This window comes from Nerophis lumbriciformis, linkage group LG02 (genome assembly GCF_033978685.3).
Source record: "Nerophis lumbriciformis linkage group LG02, RoL_Nlum_v2.1, whole genome shotgun sequence".
Taxonomy (NCBI): Eukaryota; Metazoa; Chordata; class Actinopteri; order Syngnathiformes; family Syngnathidae; genus Nerophis; species Nerophis lumbriciformis.
The window spans coordinates 36,768,172-36,790,216 of record NC_084549.2 but is presented as its reverse complement, the minus strand read 5'-3'; the positions used below and the strand labels follow the sequence as shown (position 1 = coordinate 36,790,216).

Genomic DNA, 22,045 nt, shown 5'->3' with positions numbered 1-22,045 from the left:
TAGCTTCTGCGTCCATGATGTTGTGTAACACCCACCGACCAAGCACTTCCATACACACTTAAACCACGTGTTCATATGTACCTTTAGAGGGGGATGAGCTGCCATGGTGCTTGTTTAGGGCTCGCAGACCTTGTAAGGGAATGTCGCCGCCTTCCAGAATACTCTTGTAAACATGGCGGTCGCATTCTGGAGCCGCGGGCTCGTTTGTGGATGATCCTCCGTCCTTCTCCACCTCGCTGTGTCCAGACTTGCTGGAGGAGCTAGAGAGTAGAACGCAGACAGCAAATTAACAAGTTAATTGATTTAGGAGAGCGTTGTTATGGCTTCTTACGACAAACAGAAGCACACTAATTGGGCCCGGGGCGTCCATATGGTTCTTATTTGGTACATCGCCAGGCCTTGTGGGAGTCGAAAGAATGAGAGCAACTTGAGAAAGTTCAGACTTTCTTTAAGAGAAAGCACTCCCAAGCACATATATATCGGCATTGGACAGATGTCTATAAATATTCTGTCGGCATTCCTGCACGGCGCATCATCCCTTGCACCTGCACTGTAAAAAAAACAAATCCTATTTTTATGGTTAATTTACTCTAAATTTCTACTGTAATTTTTCTATTTTTTTTAAATAGTTTATAAAACTGTAGAATTGAAGACAATATCTGTAAATAAACAATCCACCTGTTATTTTAAGTAATATGCCAGTAATGACAAACTATGTATATTTAAAATTTTTTTACAGAAAAATACCTAATTACTTATACATAGCATTTTCTGTTTTCTTAAATTACTTTCAAATTCATGTAAAATTACGATATTTTTACGCAAAACTTTTCATGAAAATTTCTGTAAATATAATGTTTTTGATCATTATTTGGTTTACAATGTTTTACTTTAATTGTATGGTTTTCGTTTGGCAGCCGTAGCTGCCAGTAGATGACCGTTTTTTTTACAGAATTTTTTTTTACAGTGTGTATAACTCCCGTGTTCACGTTCATTCTCTCGCTCACGTGCTGCTCATGTTGCGGCTCTATTTCAAGACAAACGTGGCCATTGAACTGACATGAGGGTTCTGGTATCACTGACAGGAAACAAACAAACATTCTAAACTTGTCCCCCACTGTTAAAAAGAGAATGTGGCCTATTTCTAAACCAGGTTTTACATCTGCCAAGTCAGAGTTTTACAAGCTCGGACACATGCGCAGATTATTTTCCCTGCTTGATCACTACCTGAACAAGAAGCTCTTTCATTGCTGCTGGAAAAATATGTGAACTCCCGACTGAAGCTGGCTCTAAATTACTGTTTAGAAGCTATGTTTTGATCCAAGATGATTTTTTAAGATGATTGTGGTCCAATCTTGAGACGAAAATCCGCTCCTTGGATACAAGGATACATGCTAAATTTACTTTTAAGTGTGTTATTTGGAGCCAATAAAACCAATGTTTGCTATTTATGGATCCACTTAATGCCCTGCACACACTGAAGGTGACTAATAGACATCCAAACCACATACCGCATTCATTCATTCATGTAATCATCCGCAGATGTTTTGCATTTTACAATCAAACGCCAGCCTCACGTGACACTTCTTTAAACTTCTCCAGTTTCAAACAGACCCCAAAGGAGAAAACACCCTGCACTAAACATGTGTGCCTTTGAAGGAAGTCACTTTATGACCCCTAGTTTCTTTTGAACAACAAAAACCTCCTTTAAAATTCTCAAAAATTCAGACCACAATTCGAAAAAGTCACAACTGTGCAATGCATGTACTAAATGGCAGTAGAACCTGGATTTACGAAACCCTCGTACGAACTTTTCGATTAATGAATTACAGACGGAATACAAATATTCTTTGGTGTAAGAACCTTTTTCTCGATTTACGAACGCTTCATCCACCAATTGTGTGCCTGCAGCACAGCCATTTTGTGCCAGGCAGCACATCCCTTGTGGGCGGGCTTATCAATCTCTGGTGCTTATTCCGCCAGCAGAGGAGTGCTGCCGTTAGCTACTGTGCTAGTTCCCACTTTGTTCTTTTTAAGTGCTTCTTCTTGCCCTTGTACAGCATTGTTCTAGTTTTGCTAGATCAATGAGTCCAAAGAAAGCAATGGACAAGCAATGTGTGGTTTGAAACATTTAGGAAGTATCCACAGCGTTGTCGACTCCTGCCCCCACTCCACCTCCCATCCGCTTCATGCAAAGAAGTTTAACCAACAAGGTAAAGTGGATTAAATGTTTTATTCCTAATCATTTTAGAAATCTGGCTGTTAAAGTTAAGGAGTTTTGTTATTTTCAAACTGTGACTGCACCACAGGGCTAGTGACAGTATGTGTGTGTCTCGACAAGGCGGTTGCAAACGAGGACAGTTCAGTTCAGTTAGTTGTTGTTGTTTTGACTTTGTTATGAAGTATATAATAAGGAAATCCATCTCCCTCTTGTTATGTTTGTACTATAAAACACTTTATGTGGTGTTCAAAGTGTTCAAACTTTATTTGAAAATATGGACTTTGGATCGTATCTTATGGAGGAATTTGCTTTAATAAAAAATATTTCTATTTACAAACCCTGTTCAAGAACCAAATGAGTTTGTAAATCAAGGTACATCCCATTGGATGCTTTACATTTTAGCGCACAACAAGAGGAAGTGAAAAATACATTAGCGAAGAGCTTTGGTTGGAATCTGCTTAGAGAATCCAGAAGCTGTTAAGTCTGGTCAATTTAAGAGGAGATAGCAGTTTTTAAGTTATGCAGCAGTGACATACAGGTTGCATGTCTTGAAATAAATCTGCACATAGCAGCCATAACACCTCAACACTACAGAGAACACTGTGTTCTGGTAGCCTTATTCAAAAGTTCCTCTCAGGAAGCTGGAGTCCCCCCCGGTGAAAGCGGTTGAGCAACCTCACGGTGACAGTTATCCCCGCAACATGCCGGAATAATGATCAGCACAGTGGAAGGAGCAAGGCAGCGCAAGTATTTGTATGAGAATGAGAAGCATGAACTCACTACTTCTGTAGGTCGGAGGCTGTTTCCAGGGGGCTGAAGGAGGGGGCACTCTGCAACAAACCAAACAAAGAAGTCATTGATAGATCCACAGGATGGTCTCCTCCAGCTAGAACACAGGCAGGCACATTAGCAATGGCCAGATTCTCTCTTCTTTTCTTCTAGCTTGGTGTAGCTTTCAGTCTCCAGCACCCTTCTTAGCGTCTCTGGACTGGGCTTGGCATGGAGTAGGAGTACGCGTGTGTTTTGGCCTACATGCAAGTTGGGAGGGAATAAAGCGGCAGTGAGGAGAGTGGAGGAAGGGGTGTGTGTGAGTGAGTGGGCGGATGGGTTTGCATCAGTCAGGGGGCGCCCATGCGGTGAGGGGGCTGTCACAGGCTCAACCAATGGGCGGCTGTCTCCCAGTGCAGCCATCGCTTTTGTCTGGTATTGAGTCACTCTCATTACCAGTGGAGCAGACCGGGGGACAATTAACCAGCTGGTGGTGCAAACAGGCTGAGTTACACACTCACACTTATTTGATACACTATCACACACTCTTACAATCGTCCAAAAGACGGAAATGAAATAATACATGTTTTGACAAATAGTGAACATGACAAAATGGGTGTTTAGAGATGTTAGTGTAAGTACGGTTAGGGTTGTTATTTCCAAGAGTGACAAATTAGTGCACAAGCAGGAGCACTTTGAATGAGGCTACTACTAATTTTAGGTGGCTGTTTCTGTTGCTTTCCTCTTTTTGGACGTCACAGCAGGTAAAAATAACATACGTGACACCGGCACTATGAATATGAGCACGAGGGTTGTTTGCAAATACGATTGCACAATCCCTATCCCAGCCAGGCTGGCCCTGCTGCTAATACCACATCCACTTCCCCAAAGCAACCGCTTCCCAAACCCTTGGCCAGACAAGGAGCATTCTTGACGGCCCATTTGCCACAACATGCCTTTCTACTTAGTTGCCGGGTAAGGAAGATCATTAATAACTAATCAGAATAAAAGCCTGTCTTTATAAGAACAGGACATCAGGTCTATATTCTGTTCTATTTTTAAAGCCAAATGTTAACTCGGAGAGAATGTGTGTCATTGAATAATCTGATGTTCTTCCTTGCACCTCAACTACTTGGAAGATCTTGCACAAAAACAAACACACACACGCACGCACACACACACACACACACACACACGCACACAGACTCACACAGCTTGGAAAGTAGTCAGGAAACGAGCATGGAAGCTTGATTTGGAGTACAGATTTACTAATCAGGTTATTTCTGCAATGCCGATTTGTATCACTTTGCCTTATAGCAGTGGTCCCCAACCATCGGTCTGGGGACCGGTACCGGTCCGTGACACATTTGCTACCGGGCCGCACAGCAACATTAATTGTGTGAATGTGGTTTTCTACACCAGAATTCATCTATATTTTATTCAACTTCTTCTTCTTCTTCTTCTCCAGATTTTGGCGTGCTCTACCTTACATTTTTTTCATCCGATTCAAAGCATTCCAATCGCGGGCTTTCCCTTGACAAATTCCAAAAATGTCATCCCAGATTTCCCAGAATTCCAGGTTTACCCGGACATTTTTCCCATTCAAAATGAATTGGCCATTTTTCAAACTTCCTCCATTTCCACATTTTGCAACCGATTCAAACCTTTCCACCTTCAACATATTGTACTCACCCTGGACATTGAAATTATTTCAGGAATTCCCAGAATTGACCCTTTTTTCTGGTGACTACTCCTTCCACCTTTTTCAACCCATTTCAACCGTTCCACCGTCAAAACATTCCTCTTAATCAGGTCAAAAAACAAAGTTTTTTCCCTCCCGAAATTCCAGGAATTCCTTAATACCATTTCTCAATTTAAAATGTTACTACTTCAACATTTCTCGACCGATTTGAAAAATTCCAACACCAACCATTTTAACTCCTTCAAAACATTCACTTTTTTTTTTGCATTTTCCAAAAAATTCCCTCTTTTCCCAAAATCCCCAAATTTCCATGAAATTCCCATTGAAAAGAATGGGTCATTTTTCTAAGTTCCACAACTCCCACTCAAACCATTCCAACTTCAACATATTCAGCCTGTTCAAGAATTGTGCGCTCCCTTTCAAAAACTGTAAAAAAAATCCCGGATTTCCAAGAATTCTCAGTTTTTAGGGACATTTTCCCCAATCCAAATGAATTATCCATTTTTCACACTTCCACAATTCCAACATTTTTCAACCTATTCAAACCATTCCACCTTCAACATATTCCACTCATCCTGGACATTCAAACTAAGTCCTTCCCAAGTTCCAAACCAAATTCCGGTTTTCCTGGAAATTCAAATGCTTCAACATTCCAAACATTCCAACATTCAAACTGTTCTTAAATTCATACTTCATTCTGTCAGCATTGGAGCATTCACATGCAATTCCTTCAGGAATTGCCTCATCTAGTTAATTTAGAAACTACTGCATTTTGTCCGACTTAACTTTCAGATTGTAGCCAAAGGCTAATTTTTTGGTTGTTTTTATCTGCCACATGTACGTTTGTAGAAAGCCTGTTCATGCAAATACTGCATACATTAAACCGGTCCCTAGTGGAAAAAAAGGCTGGGGACCCCTGCCTTATAGAACATGTCAAAGAGGATCTCTGTATATAGTATGGAGCGCAACTCAAGCCTTAGCGGCCCTGGTCTTGGACAACGTTTCTGCATAATTCTGTTTCCTAACAGGTGTCCCCGGCTCCTGTGCGCCGCTTTCGTATTCAAAATAGCGATCATGAGTAGGTCATGGTAACATGAATCCCATTCTTTCCAGCACCTTGTCCGCGTTGATATGTTCTCATGAAAACAAACAGCTCCCCCAGTGTGAGAGGCCCGCTACAGCCACGCGCCACTTATCTCGTCTGCGTTAAATGCTTAAAGGTAAAGGTTAAGTGAATAACAGAGGTTAAATGTGAAAGCACAATGAGCCGGTGGGCTTACAGCGTCGCCTCCTTTAGAGGATGTCGGGTGGTCAGGGGGAGGCTCCATGATACTCGGCGTGGAGACAGTGTGGCAACAGCCCCCTCGTCAGCATGTGCTCAACAGATGGAGTCACTCTGACGCTTGTAGGGGGGCAAAGTACTCCTTCTGACCAGAGCTACGTATGGAATTCCAGCTCCCGCTCGTGTATCTCAATGGGAATGTTTGACCAGAACTGTCACTCTGTGTTTGCAGACTGCTCCTAAAGCCACAATTTGTTCATATTGTCCAAGAGAACAACTGTGGACATTATATACAGATGTCAGTCTTACTCTTGACAGGCTGCTTTACAGGGCTACAAATGATAGTGGTAATATACTGAAATTGAGACGTCAGTAGGGATGGGTAGCTTTCACATTTCAATCGTTAAAGTACCAATTTTTAGAACTTTTGTGTGTTTTCTTACACTTCTGACCCCCATTTTCATGCAGTTGCAATTTTAAGACATTGGATGGCAGTAGTGTCATCTAAGGTGTATGGTGTGTTACCTCGCTAGGAAGTAGTCTTTGCCATGAAGCTGAATGTGCCAGTCTTTTCTTTCGTTTAGTGTTGTACTTATCACACATCAGCTGTTTGATTGTAACGTGCATCTTAGTTGTTGTTTTCATTACTAAATGTGGTGGTTTTGAAATCACCATGTAAAATCGCTAATGCTAATCAGAAGCATGTCTATGACACAGCCAATGTAAATGAGCATCAAGACAGCATATTTTGAAAAGTGGATCCTTACTTTATGTTTGATCGTATAGACATACTTGCTTTGATGGCATTTAAAATTCTAACATTACCTATAGGTATTTTAGCTGAGTCTGCTCTGAGTGTTGCTAGAATGAACGTGATGTCCAAGCAACAAAGGTATCGAAATATGGTACTGTCTGATTTTACGTGAATTGATACCCAGTAATACTGACGGAATACTTATTAAAGTACCAATTTCGGTACCCATCCCTATAGATCAGTGTTTTTCAACCTTTTTTGAGCCAAGGCACATTTTTTTCATTGAAAAAATTATGTGGCACACCACCAGCAGGAAACATAATTCTTTTTAAACTCAGCAGCCAATATTGACAATAAAAAGTCGTTGTCGCAATTGTTGGGTATGACTTTAAACCATAACCAACCATGCATCAATATAGCGCTTGTCTCGAAGTAGGTGTATGTCACCACCTGTCACATCACCCTGACTTATTTGGAGTTTTTTGGTGTCTTCCTGTGTGTAGTGTTTTAGTTCTTGTCTTGCGCTCCGATTTTGGTGGCTTTTTGTCTTATTTTGGTATTTCCCTGTAGCAGTTTCATGTTTTCCTTTGAGCGATATTTCCCGCATCTACTTTGTTTTAGCAATCAAGAATATTTCAGTTGTTTTTATCCTTCTTTGTGGGGACATTGTTGATTGTCATGTCAGGTTCGGATGCACTTTGTAGACGCCGTCTTTGCTCCACAGTAAGTCTTTGCTGTCGTCCAGCATTCTGTTTTTGTTTCTCCTTTGTAGCCAGTTCAGTTTTAGTTTCGTTCTGCATAGCCTTCCCTAAGCTTCAATGCCTTTTCTTAGGGGCACTCACCTTTTGTTAATTTTTGGTTTTAACATTAGACACCTTTTTACCTGCACTCTGCCTCCCGCTGTTTCCAACATCTACAAAGCATTTAGCTACCGGCTGCCACCTACTGATATGGAATAGTATTACACGGCTACTCTGCCGAGCTCTAGACAGCACAGACACTCAACAACAACACATAATTTGCAGACTATAATTACTGGTTTGCAAAAAAATGTTTTAACCCAAATAGGTGAAACTAGATAATCTCCCACGGCACACCAGACTGTATCTCACGGCACATGTGCGCCGCTGCACAGTGGTTGAAAAACAATGCTATAGAGGACAGAAGTTAAGACCATGTCACTTAGGTAACTTTTTGAGGTATCTTCTTACTCGAAACAACTCTCACACTACCTGTTTTACTCACTCGCAATTATTGTTATGGAGCATTTCCTAAAAATGACCTGATTATAGTGCCAATTATAGCTTGGGCAGAGAGTCCTCGCTTTTCCAAGTTCTGTGTTACGATGTTTCGTGTTTTACAATGTTGTTACGAACGTGCTCCTATTGATTAAATGAAAAGGTAATTTTGGTCCGTAAATATAAGACTCACTCAAAAGCTACTTACTACTACTTACTACCAGCACGCAGTGGAATAATACAGTAAAGGCCCCATGCACAGCCACACTACACTTCTGGTGGCAAAGTAAATATCATAAATAAATATCATATTAATCTCATAGAGAGAAGAAGAAAAGAAAACTAATATTGGCCACACTTTTGGTCAAAACCGCTCCACTGACATGACCATTATTAAAGGGGAACTGCATTTTTTTGGGAATTTTGTCTATTGTTCGCAATCATTACGAGAGACAAGAACACATATATCTTTTTTTTTTAAATTACAATTTTAAATATGATATAAAAACCACTTGCGGCTAATGGGAGTCACCGTTGTAGTCTTCCCTCTAAAACAACTTCAAAACCCTCCATCAATGTTTTGTATACACACTGCAAGTCTATATATAATGTAGTAACAGACAAATTCATAACAATATGTGATATGTTCAATATTTACCGTGTTTTGATCATTTTAATCATTTCCGGGACTGACTTCTTCCGCGCATTTATTTATGTTTCCATAGCAGCGCACGTCCGACTTCCAATGTGTGTTCCTACTTACGGATACAAACCGCTTGTGTGTGTTCTAACCATGGCAGACTTAGTAACAGACAACAAAGACGACTATTTTTTGACAAATGAGGATTCACAACCTTATCTTTTTGAAGCTGAATGAACGAAGGGTGAACTGCTGCTTCTAGAAGCGAGCACGAAGAAGAGGGTGAAACTGGAGCAGACGAAAGCCGATAGAGTGAGGTATAATCGACTCAAAGCTGCAAATATGGAATTTGGAGACAAGGTATTTCGACATAAATGGCATGCTCGCCCCAAATAAACCAGAAAAAACGTCACAGACCAGCTGGACTAAAGAGACCATCGAATGAGTCACACTTTATATTGATCATGACGCAGCACGTCATGTGTGTATGATGACAGACAGCATACATTGTTTGGCTAGCTGTGTACAAACAACACATGAAATGTGGGCTAACACTTAACAGATACTATAATATGATTGCTCATGTTTTTCAATCAATACAGATTGGTGTTCTATCGCATCGTGTTATGTATTACAAACTCAAACGCGTTCCGTGCTGTCGTAGAAGCTAGCTTATCTCTCGCCGTAGTTAGCTTTTACGGCTAATACTGAAGCATGCCGATGTGTTACTACGCTAGAAAGAGAGTTCCTCAGTGTTCGCTCTTACAATAATAATGTTGCTACAGCTTGGTTATTATACAGGTTACGGAACGTAAATTAAGTACTGGTAACGGTTTTTGAATGCCTTTTAAAAGTGATTTAGCGGTAGAATTGATTGCTTCCATTAGCTGCATTGCTAGCTACCTAGAATGAGCAGATTTTTACATTTTAGAATGCAAAAAAACCCCAAAACACTTTGTCGTCTTCTCTTTCATAATGATTGAGATCGATAGGCAAAATTCCCCAAAAAGTGCAGTTCCCCTTTAAGGATAAGATGGTATTCAAGGATTCAAGGAATTTTATAGTCATACCAGCACACAAGACACATGAGATGGCAATAAATTAGGCGTGTTAATGCGTCTGCTCCAATAAAATAACATAACATAACATAATAACTAAACAGCATGGTGGTGTCATTATTGAGATGGAAAGGTTGCGAGTGCTTTGAATGGAAACGCAGAATCAGCGCTGCTTATGTTGATTCAGGGGAAGACTAAACGAATGTTTGAAACCTTAAAAAGTAAAAAAAATGTGAGCGGGGAAAGTGAAGCGTCAGTTATGCATATTTTATGCGATTTAAGGCTTGTGTTAATTGGCCTAACCTTAAGGTTCAAGGTGAAGCTGCTGTGGGGATGATAAAGCAGCAAGTGAGTCTCCAGACAATAGGTAATGATTCTCTATTTAATTACTGTTTCATAAAATGTTTTGTGTTCAGTGTTTGTATTACTGTATTTGATGTCCTTCATGACTTTAGTGCTTATTTAGGTATGCGTTCTGACCCCTGAAGTGTCAATTCATATTTCTGGATCACATAATTTGGGAACAAATATAAACTAAATATTATTTGCACAGGGTAAACATGATTATTTGTTTTAGTTTGGTTTGACTGTTTCTTTAGATTTAGTTATTTCACTCTAGTTGTTTTTGTTTTTGTCTGTATTACTGTTTTATGCCTGGTAAAATGAAAGTACAGTTTATGTACTCATTAATTGCAATAAGGCTGCTCTTTTGAAAAATAGTCACAAACATTTGAACCAGCCTTCAGTCCTTTCAGTGAGCATGCTTATTATGCATACTACTTCTTAGTTAGAAGTGGTCCTCCTCAGCACTTTGATGGTTCTCACGAAGACCAAAAGCTTCCTAGACAAGAGCCATGAAGGGCTATCACTCCATTCAAGCCCCCAAGTGTCGTCGTTTTTCTGCCTTAAGTCACGTCCGTCTTCCAGTAATAACGCGTGCGTGCCGATGCGTCAATCAAAGTCCAATGAGTCAGTATGTCTGGCTGAGTCTAAAGGGCAAATGCCGCTCATACTAGGTGTCGCTTTTGAAGTGACTTTGACATTAGGCAGGAGCCAGTCATCAGGCCGAGCTTATCTGGCCACCGTCCAGGCTGGGAGTGAGCCTTTTACGTCTAAACTTCCTCCGCCTTTCCACTAACCTGGAACTGCTGTCAATAGGAACAACAGACTCGACCCCGTGGAAGCACATGACCTCATGCTGAAGTCAGCGGTGCCACCTCATACGATCCAGTGTGCGGTGGTCTGCTCCGACAACGAGGAGAACATCTGCTCGTGTCTGGCCGGTGAAACACACGTCTGCCGCCAAGGACTATGGCAGGGATGTGTCGTGACATTGCATTCATGACTTCATCAGTTTCTCACGTTAGATAGTTTGGTAAATATACCACATGGCAGGCAGGCAGGAGTTGTTATTCCAGGGCCTGGGATTATTCTGGTGACCTGCATCCTCTCTGCGTGTCGTCTCAAGTAACTTCTGAATGAATTGCATATAATACTGAATACATTTCTACATGTCAGGGTGCATCTCAAAAGGAATGTGTCACGCCGTGGAGTTGAGGTGATAACATGGAGGAAAATTATTTGAATGAAGAACCTATTTTATTAGGCCCATTCTATTGTGAGCTTCAATAATAGAATATCTTGACCACTGATGTGTGTATTTTATACAGATGATATCATCTTACTCAGCCCCGCAGACAGAAGAAACTGCTCAGAAAGAACTCAGAAGAGAATATAAATAGATCTTTTGGGCTCAACTTAGAAGAATGGAGAGCTGTATCAAGTGGGCTTTGCGGTTAAAAGCGATTACACTGGAACCATAAAGTCGAGTTGGGTTTAGAGTTCAAACACAGTGTATTTGTATATCCTGTTAAAATAGGCCTCGAAAGTCACAAGACACAGTGAGTGCGTTGCTTTTTCTTTAGCTTTTTCGTGTGATGCCACTACAATTAAAAAATACAGTGGAGCCTTGTTCTTATGCTTTCTGAGCTCACTATATTCACCGCTTGCTGTACATATCCTACAAAGTCAGACCTACACTGTTACAATGTCCATTTCTCAGATGATATCCCACCACATCCACATCCCAATCCCCGGAGTGTAAATAATTCAATGTATATACTCTGATGATTAACTTGTATGATGACTGTATTATGCTGATAGTATATATTTGTACCATGAATTGATTAACGTGGACCCCGACTTAAACAAGTTAAAAAACTTATTCGGGTGTTACCATTTAGTGGTCAATTGTACAGAATATGTACTGTACTGTGCAATCTACTGATAAAAGTTTCAATCAATCAAAAACCTTCATTTACGGACCCCTCGTTTTACGAACTTTTCGATTTACGAACCATATGCCGAATAAAACTGTTTTGATGTACGAACCTTGTCTTTGTGTATGTTTTATTGTACGAACCTTGTCTTTGTGTCTGAACACTTCATCCACCCATTGTGTGCCTGCAGTGCAGCCGATTTGTGCCCAGCCGCACATCCATTGTGGATGGGCTGATTGATCTCCAATGCTGATTAAGTTAGCACAGCACTGCTGTCCTTACCTACTCTGCTAAGTGCTACTTTGTGCGCTTTTATGTACTTTTTAGCCTTTTTACCACATGTTTCTAGTTTTTCCAACTCTAAATAGGTCCAAAGAAAGCAATGGACAAACAATGTTTGGTTTGAAACAATCAAGAGGTATCCACAGCGTTGTCAACACCGCCTTCCTCCACTTATCCCTCCCTCCCGTTGCATGTAAAGACGAATAACCAACAAGGTAAAGCTGATGTATTATTTTTATCCGTAATCATTACAGCGACTTGGCTTTTAAAGTTACATCGTTTTGTGATTTCTAACTGTTAGGGGAATTGTGGGGCGAGTGTTTGTATGTAGAACTAGTTGTTATGTTTAATAAACAGTACTGTGAAGCGCTTTGTATTGTGTTCAAAGTGTAAAACTTTAGCTAAAATATGGACTTTTGTCAAGGCTGAAAGTCATTATTCATATTTAAAGTGTTTCTTGGCTTCATATTGGCTTTAATACAAAAACATTTCTATTTACAAACCCTGTTTTAAGAATCATTTAGGTTTGTAAATCAAGGTTCCTCTGTACAAAGAAGACTATAGCTGGAAATAGATGCACACCAAACTCTGTCCTGGCTGCTCAGTATAATATGGCTAAAGCAACAATCGGTCATCATTGTTTTTTTTTTAAAAAGAAGTGTTTTTGGGTGGAGACTTGCCCAAAGTATTATTCTCTCTGCATGTTTGCTAATGCATTGTAAGTCAATAGTGATTACACCATTGATTGTTATTTTTATTTTTACATTTAGAATTTGTGAATTTGGAGAATTTGGCGGTTTCTATTAGTTTCCATTCTACTCGCATTTGTGGTATTATATTTGGTTTATGGGTAAAGTGCGAGTAGAAATCCAAGTACTGTAATATTTACAGACAAACAGTATTTGAACAGAGGTGTTATCACATGCAATTAAATGGAGATACACTGTCAAAAACTTACCGCTCTGTCAAACTCCATCTCTGAAAAGAATTTATACCACGGCTCATTCTCTAAATCTACATCTTCCGGACATACATCCAGAGTCTATAGAGGGCATGGCGACAAGAGGAGGAAGAGGAGGAGGAGGAGGTGGAGAAAGACAAAGAGAAGACAGTTCAGACAGCATGGAATAACACAGCCACATATTACAGTATATCTCTCGACTGCACTGCTGCTTGTTAAGGGATAGGTTCACATTGTGCAGTGGACATTTGTTTTTGGTCTATTTCTTTTAAATGTCCACTTAATATGAACAAACTTCCATGCATACTTCAACTGTTCATTTAAAGTTGTACAGACTCAATAATGTCATTGCTTTGGGTCATTGAACAGTGTGACCTTTAACTCCTCAAGTCAGCCTTACCACTTTGGATGTATTTTTTCCCCCTTTTGGAATACACCGAATAATCGAAATGAAGGCTATATGAAGGAGGTTTATGTTGCAATTCCACATAAGTGAACCTATCCTTTAAAAAAGTACAAGGATTTCTGGATCGTTCTGTCGAATCAACATATACACAATGACGAATGAGCATGCAGACGTGTGAGCTGGAACATAAATAATTGTTCTTTGGACATTTGGTCTCTTATGTCACAGGATGAAGTACAACAACACCAACAACACCAAAAATAATTGCCAGCCTACAAGAACAAATGGAGCGGATTGTACTCCCGAAGAACCATGATTACATTATCAATTACCCTCTGAGCTTCCTGTTACGTAAGCTGAAATTAAATGTGTAGATATCAAACTGTCAATCAATGACGTTTGGGTCATCGCCATGTCTATAGGCTAGCATTTCACTTCCTCTTACCAAAACACAAAGCATCTATGTTCAGTGCCTGCCCTAAGATCCTGTCACAGCCAGGCGTTTCAGCCCAATAACCTTAAATTGAAGACAAGCATGACAAAGGATCTCCTTGGAAAGCGATACCCCCTCCCCGATGTCAGCCGTGATCGTCTGTCAACGGAACAGGACACCGTTTAGGAATGTGTCCCACAAGGCAATTCGGTGCTGAAGCTGCCACCAGCTTAGATGCAGAGGTGAGCGTGGGGGATGGATGGATGTAGGAGAGGGGTGCTGCTCACATGACATGCACCAAGAGAGAGAAAGAGAGAGAGCAAGCGAGGGAGAGAGGGGCAGGCAGGAAGGCGGCTAACATACCGTTCTCTCCAGCTTCAGGACCGACGATTTCCCAGGCTCGTACTCAAAGATGCTCTTGGGCTCGGCGCGGTACTTCCTGGTGTCTACCTTTTTATCTGGGGGCTCCCACTCATTTCTGTGGATGAGGCGGGAGTCAGGGAGGTGTGAGAGGATACGGGAGAGCGAGAGAGAGAAATCCTCATTACGTAGTCACCATGGCAACCATTTTTGGCTAAGATTTTTTTTTTAAAGCTAAATATGATGAATAATCCATCCAGCCCCTCTACTCCTTGAATGATGACATGACAGAAAAGTCAGTTGATGTTTAAGCCTAATTAGTGACAAAAAGCTAAATTCCTTCTTCAATTCCGAAATAGAAATTGTCAAAATGATCTACCAGGGGAAAATAACCCAGATTATTTTCATTTCTACTGAGGATGTGTTGAGGCATTGGCTGCTTTGGCGTGACCAAGGAGGAAGGTCAGAACCTCGACATGTCATCCAACACTCCAGTGGCTAATGCTTCCAATCTTCTAATCCTCCATCACCTGTTCTCCTTCATCACTCATCTCTCAACAAGCACATCATCCTGTGCCAACACCTATGTGTGTGTGTGTGTGTGTGTGTTTGTGTGTGTGTGTGTGTGTGTGTGTGTGCGTGTGTGTGGTGTGGCGATGACAGCTAAACACATCAATATACAAAGGAAACAGTTGCAGCCGCATGGGACAAAAACTCCCTTCAAGTTTGGAAGCCAGACTGGTATAAACCGTACTAACACGTAACACGACATTAACATTGAGGTATACTTGAACAAGCTAATGAGATGTTGTTCAGTTTTGACTGATGAGGACAGCCAGGTATTCATTTTATAAATCTATCTCACAAATATGCAGCGTACATCCACACTAGGGGTGTAACAATTGATCGATACATTGGTAGATCGATTTATATTCCTAAATTTCAAGTGTATCAATCTGTGCTCAGCAAGTGTGTCCTCCAAGAGATAGGTAAAGAGCAGGGGTCGGCAACCCAAAATGTTGAAAGAGCCATATTGGACCAAAAATACAAAAACAAATCTGTCTGGAGCCGCAAAAAATTAAAAGCCATATTACATAGAGATAGTGTGTCATGAGATATAAATTGAATTAAGGACTTAAAAGAAACTAAATGACCTCAAATATAGCTACAAATGAGGCAAAATGATGCAATATGTACATATAGCTAGCCTAAATAGCATGTTAGCATCAATTAGCTTGCATTCATGCCGTGACCAAATATGTCTGATTAGCACTCCACACAAGTCAATAACATCGACAAAACTCACCTTTGTGTATTCATGCACAATCTTAAAAGTTTGGTGGACAAAATGAGACAGAAAAAGAAGTAGCATAAAACACGTCCTAGAAAGTCGGAGAAAGTTATAAATGTAAACAAACTACTGTGAGTTCAAGGACCGCCATAATTAGTAGGACAAAACGGCGCTCGCCAAATACTCGAATCAGTGAAGCATGTTTAATATGAACAGTGTGCTTTATAACAATTAGGGAGGTTTGTGTCATGTTTGTCCTCTTACAGAAACCATATTAAAACAAAAAATATATTTTTCCCCCTCATCTTTTTCCATTTTTCATACATTTTTGAAAAAGCTCCAGAGAGCCACTAGGGCGGCGCTAAAGAGCCGCATGCGGCTCTAGAGCCGCGGGTTGCCGACCCCTGGTATAGAGCCAAGATTGTTTTACACGAGAATGGATCAATTTTATCATTACTAGAAAAAGGACAACATTGGCTTTACCAACAGCAGACTTTATATGAAGTTTAGTACTGTAATAATAAAGATTTTACACGTTGAGTCTATTTCCCCATCTGTGGCGTCATAAAAAAAAAAATGGCGGATATCTAGGGTGGTCGACAAAGGTCATAGCAAACGCCACAAGACAATAGTGTAATATCTGTGACATGTGTGTCTGTGTGTCTTTAAGAGGTTCAAAGGTTTTATTCATCACATGCAGAATACACCACAGTGAAATGCTTTTTTCCATGCTCTTCAGATATTGCGTACAGTGGGATCCAAACACTAGTTGCTGAATCTAATACACTAAATACAAAAAATACAACAATTTGAATAGCTCTGATGTACATTAATTACAAGACAATAAGTTGCACAATAAGTCCCAGTAGTTATGGTAGAAGTATCAGTACAAGTAAAAATACAGTAGTCACATACAGTATTAGTGCAATATCAAATAGTATAACAGTATATACAGTATATACAGTATAGGAAGTAATAAATATTAAGGTGTCTACAGTTCTTTTGGCAGAGAGGTGGTGCTGTTGTCTGTGAAGTGTGCAAGAGTGAACCGAGTCGAGAGTTTGGGTGTTTGTTCATCGTTTAAACGTGCGTTTGTTACCGCTTGTTAAGAAAGCGTCTAAAAGTGTATCTCCGACTGTGTCCCTCCTTCTCCACTGTCGAGCATTTCAAGATCACAACTTTCAGCTCCAGCGCAATTGGAAAAAGCCACAATAAATGCAAGCGACACAACACAATGATAAATACGTACCATTAAACAACAGAAGACGTGGCCGACACAATGGAAATGACAGAGGTGCAGATTACAGCAATACAGCGACTCTCGGTACACAAGCAGAAAACACATAAATAGAAGGGATGGATAAAGAAGGCTTTGGGAATTAGGAAGGAAGAGACAAACGCCATCAACTGGGATTAGAGGGCATACATGCTTCCGCACACCTGGGACGTCATTGGTGACGCGAGGGCGGAGAACAGGAACTGCATGGCCGGGTCGGGTAACTTTATTTAGCAGGTAAATCTACTCTTAAAATGTTGGTTACTGTATTTTTATTGAACATTTCTTGAATGTGAAATGTGAGCAGAAAATGTTTCCTCCTGTTAATTCAAACTTAAGTGTTGGTTGCACTTGATTCAAATAAAATGTGAATGCACTGGACATTAATTGTTCTTTACTTGTTTGTTTGATCCATAATTATTTCATAGCTATTATTCCTCCAAAAAAATAACAGGAATGTCCAATATCCAGTATTTACTTCACAGTCACCACTGCTTGATTGTTTTGCTAAAAAGATACTGAATCGATTTCAACTCACTGCATCGTTTCAAATCGTGTCATCCTAAAAAAAAAATATTGTCCCTAAATTGTATTGCCAACCACAAATATCGAATGGAATCGAATCGTTGTTAAAACAAATTGTTACACCCCTAGTCCACACCCTATTCTACTAAAATCCAATGGGCTCAGTTAGAGAAAATTAACTGGAACATAATAAAGTCTATGTTGTGTTATGATTTCGTATGTGGTTTATAAGTAGGGTGTCTCAATCTAATATTGATTTCGGGTATTGGCCCAATATTCACCAAAATATTAGAATATATTGACTTGAATCAAATATGTTCTATATTAGCCTTTGAGTCCATTCCAGGTTCTGCACCAGAAATTCTATCCAGCAGCGACCACAGAGCCAGTGTGCAGATCACACAAAAACAAACCCACATGAGTCAAACGCCAGCCAAAAATTTCAAAATGATATCCAAACGGGGGACATTTATCCATGAAAATATGGAGAAGCTGCTGATGATGTGTACATGCCGGAGAAGCAGCTACAAGGAGATACCTTAGAAGTCCACTCTCCAAGGTAAATGCTGGACATTATTATTACACTACTTTATGTAACTACTGTAATTGTTTTAGTACATTATATTATATTGTTTTTATACAATATTTGATAACCAAGAGTCAGTATTTATTTTTAAAAAGGCATGCTACATGTTAACATTGTGTTGTTTTGGGGCAAAAGCACCAGTACATTGATACATTGATTTGAGATACAAGTGTTTTGAGCTAAGAGCTCCGTCGCAGAACCAATTGAGGTACTACTGTAATAAGAACATTGTAAAATCAGCACCTTTCTGACATTGTCAGATAAAGTGGGTGTTTGATACGGCTCTTGCATTCTCACATCAAATTGTGCTGGTCAACCCATTCTGTCTGGTGTGTGTATTTAAATTTCATAAGAAAACTTTTGTAAGTTTGAATTTGATTGTATGAATATTATATTGATGATGAATGGACACTAACCTTTTAGTAGAGGGTTTGAGGGATGAAGACCGTGTTGGCACTGGCATTGACCTTGCTCTTGAACAAACCTCTGTATCGCTTTGAGATCGTGGTACTCCTTTCACAAAAAGATATATATATATATATATATATATATAGATATATTTTTATCAATATGCAGCTCATAGAATGACTCACAACTCTAGCTACTGCAGCAGCTGATTTGAAACTATAGAACATTCCAAAACTCACCATCATCCAAGTAGCCAAAGGGGTTAGGGCCGTTCTCTAGAGCAGGAATAGTAAATAAATTAACTTATTTATCATCTCGAGGTGTGTTGAGCCAGCTTTTAAAAAGAACATAAATAATTCAAATGAGACTAAAGCCTTTTTTCTGTATTTCCCCGCCTTCCACGCTATTTAACCACAGTTTCACAAAATGTAATCAGAGAGCGTCAATGCAAAGCACTTTACAGAAGCATTACCGAGCTAAAACAGGATTGAAGCATCAATGCTAAGGCAAATCATTAGCTGCTCAGGCACACTCAGGGGGACCTTGGCTATGAAATATGAATAGAATTGACATAACTTCACACATTTGAGCAGAGAGAGATACATTTTTTTAGCTAGATTTTGTAAAATAAGTGTTATGGAGAGAATGAAGTAATTACATTTTTTTTATTTGGCATGCATCTAGACCTAGCTTTGATTTGTTGCAGTCACATGTTTGTTGGCAAAACTCAACTGAGGGACACATTAAGCTTATAGATAGAGGATGAAAGAGTTACAGCAGCATCTAGTGGCGACACTACTACACTACATGTTGACATGTCTATGACTGTTCTCATTCATCTTGGTCATTGTCATCTAAGGGCATTCAATCGATCGCAACTGGACTGTTTGGTTTGTCTTAGAAGACGTTTTGCCGCTCATCCGAGTCAGGTTACATTTACTCCTTGACTGGCCACAACATTAGGTACACCTGCACTCTGTTCAAAGAATCCATACATTCCATCCATTTGCTACTGTCTGTCCCTTTTTGGGGTCGCGGGGGGTGCTGGAGCCTATCTCAGCTGCATTCAGGCGGTAGGCGGGGTACACCCTGAACAAGTCGCCACCTCATCGCAGGGCCAACACAGATAAGACAACATTCACACACTAGGGCCAATTTAGTGTTGCCAATCAACCTATCCCTAGGTGCATGTCTTTGGAGGTGGGGGGAAGCCGGAGTACCCGGAGGGAACCCACGCAGTTACGGGGAGAACATGCAAACTCCACACAGGAAGAACCCGAGCCCAGGATCGAACCCAGGACCTTCGTATTGTAAAGGCACACGTACCACCGTGCTGCTGATTCCATACAAGATCATGAAAATATTTTACTATTGTGTTATTCTAGTCTGCAGTGATGTAGAACCGCACTGTGGTCACAGTAGAAGTAGTTTGTAACAGGATTGTCACGATGACTGGATTTCAGTATTCAAAACCGATACCTGATTTCCACAAAAAAACAAAAAACATTCACTACTTTATTAAAAAGTGATTGAAAGTGTCAAGTACTTAAGATCACTGTGCTTCAACATCTTTTGGCACATTATTTTAATTGCAGGAGCAACTATATATTCAAAAAAGGACAGCAGTGGTCGATGCCCTCCCAGCATATCCAAATTAACAATACTGTACTTGCATATGCTCATACTGTAAGTGACAACAATAGTCAACTATTTTACAATATAAAAAGAATAGCAGTGGCATGAAACCTTCAAACAATATTTGTGTTTTTTATTTTATTTCTACAATGTGCCACTGACCAATAAAAAAGAGCTGCGTTCAGCAAATTGCCCCCAGGCAACACTTTGTCTTCCTGGTGAAATAAGTAAACTAGTGGCGTTCAAAGTGTTGCCAAACTACACAGATGTGTCTGTAAGCTGTGTTTTCTAAGCACTTTTTAAAGTGATAAAGTTTTGGTTGCACACTTTATTTGTAGCATGCAGAGGGCTCCACCAAACTTCAACAATCCCCTCCCCTCCGCCCTGAAAACCTAGTTTTATTTATTTTTAATTTACTCAACAGAACACCAACGATGCAAAAATATCATCCATTTAAAAAAAAAATCTCTTTCACGACGGGTGCATGCACACTTGTCAAAGGACAGTCAATTTCAAGAATAGTGCTGGCGCTCTGGGAGTTTCCCTGTGCTTATAGCTCACTAGTCAGCACGCTTGACTCTCACACCGACGACCTGGGCTCGCGCCACACTCAGAGCAGTAGGAAAAAATATTGTAGCCGAGAGAGAGACTTCACAATCGCTACACAAAGCAGGGCTGTCTGTGATTGACAGCTATGAACACCAATCATTGCATTCCGCCATCATAATTCAAGTTCCCTGATTGAGTGGCTTCAGGCAAGAACATGTGTTAAGGCGGCCCTGGCGAGGACAAACAGGAAGCACGGCATATGGTGTTCCTTTTGATGTGGCTCATCAAGGAAAAAGTGACGTTACTGAAAAAAGCAGGATCAAGGGTTTTTCGTGCGTTGGTATTGACTTGGTATGGAAGTATCAATACTTTTAACAACCCTAACGCCAACTAAGCACAATTATCAATACCGGCCCTTTTATAAGGGCAGAATTTGCAGCAGATGTACTTAATGAGGTGTCCTGTATGTGTATAAAGCATGCAATCCATAACATTAGTTATAATAATATTAGAACAAATGCAGGACACATGAATAATTTAAGTGAAAAAAAAGAAAACAGTGTCACGGACAATGATAGTAAAGATGAAGAGTAAAGGTAATGCATTTTGTTAGTTACACACAACATAATCATCATATGTTTGTGTTAACTAAGCAAATACAAGTGCATGAATAGTGGTAACATCAATGCATTAATATACTTGTTACATGGTCAGGTTGGGGCCATGTAGTATATAATAAGTGTGTTAATATCCCATGTTGGGGTGTGGATTAGTAATGATAATGAGAACAGAGTTCTACTATTCAATACCTTTGGATTTCATGCGAATGTCAAAGTTGTCGGGGAATATGTAGGTGGGGCGGTATGGGTTTTCTTCAATAGTCTCTGAGTGAAGTGATGGAGAGACACGCCACAGTGTGACATTAACGCTCCCAGACACACAAACACGCACATACTTTGTACACAAGGACGGAAACATGAGCACAAAACTTTTACTAACATGCAAAGAATGAAAATAGTCTCTTACCGGGTATCTTGTGAATCTGCTTGAACATTGTCTTGTACCAGTCTTTGGACGTTTCAGTGTTCTGAATTAACACAAATCAACAGATATTCCTGTTTAAGAGAAAAATGTCCCGGATTGGGCTGAACAGATTGTACAGTAGTACACAGAGTACTGATGCATGTGTGTGAGTAGTAGCTTGTGTTACTCACCCTCACTGGCACAATGGGCCTGTTGAGAGGACTCAGGACAGGGGAGTGCAGCGACAGTCGCAGTCTTTTCCCGTCCATGTCCGCAACTGGACTGACCAAGGCTCTCCCAGGAGCGGGGCTTTTGTCCCTTTCTGGGGTGGGGTCTGTAACCCAAGACATCACAATAACAAGTCACAC

The 22,045-nt window shown here is 40.3% G+C and overlaps 1 protein-coding gene across 4 annotated transcripts in view; it reads right to left on the bottom strand.

Moving 5' to 3' along the window:
• LOC133607387 (sorbin and SH3 domain-containing protein 1) overlaps positions 1-22,045 on the bottom strand; it is a 129,393-nt gene that overhangs the window by 36,922 nt on the left and 70,426 nt on the right. For all 4 annotated transcript variants that reach the window (XR_009815409.1, XM_061961945.1, XM_061961955.1 and 1 more), the window contains exons 7-15: positions 21,869-22,011; positions 21,681-21,741; positions 21,464-21,538; positions 18,710-18,745; positions 18,479-18,575; positions 14,388-14,502; positions 13,183-13,266; positions 3,002-3,051; positions 82-260 (exon numbers count right to left, since the gene is read on the bottom strand). Coding sequence is in view for 3 of the 4 variants with exons in the window: in XM_061961945.1 (XP_061817929.1) it covers positions 82-260; positions 3,002-3,051; positions 13,183-13,266; positions 14,388-14,502; positions 18,479-18,575; positions 18,710-18,745; positions 21,464-21,538; positions 21,681-21,741; positions 21,869-22,011 (840 nt within the window). In the remaining variant the exon portion in view is untranslated. The remainder of the gene's footprint in view (positions 1-81; positions 261-3,001; positions 3,052-13,182; positions 13,267-14,387; positions 14,503-18,478; positions 18,576-18,709; positions 18,746-21,463; positions 21,539-21,680; positions 21,742-21,868; positions 22,012-22,045) is intronic.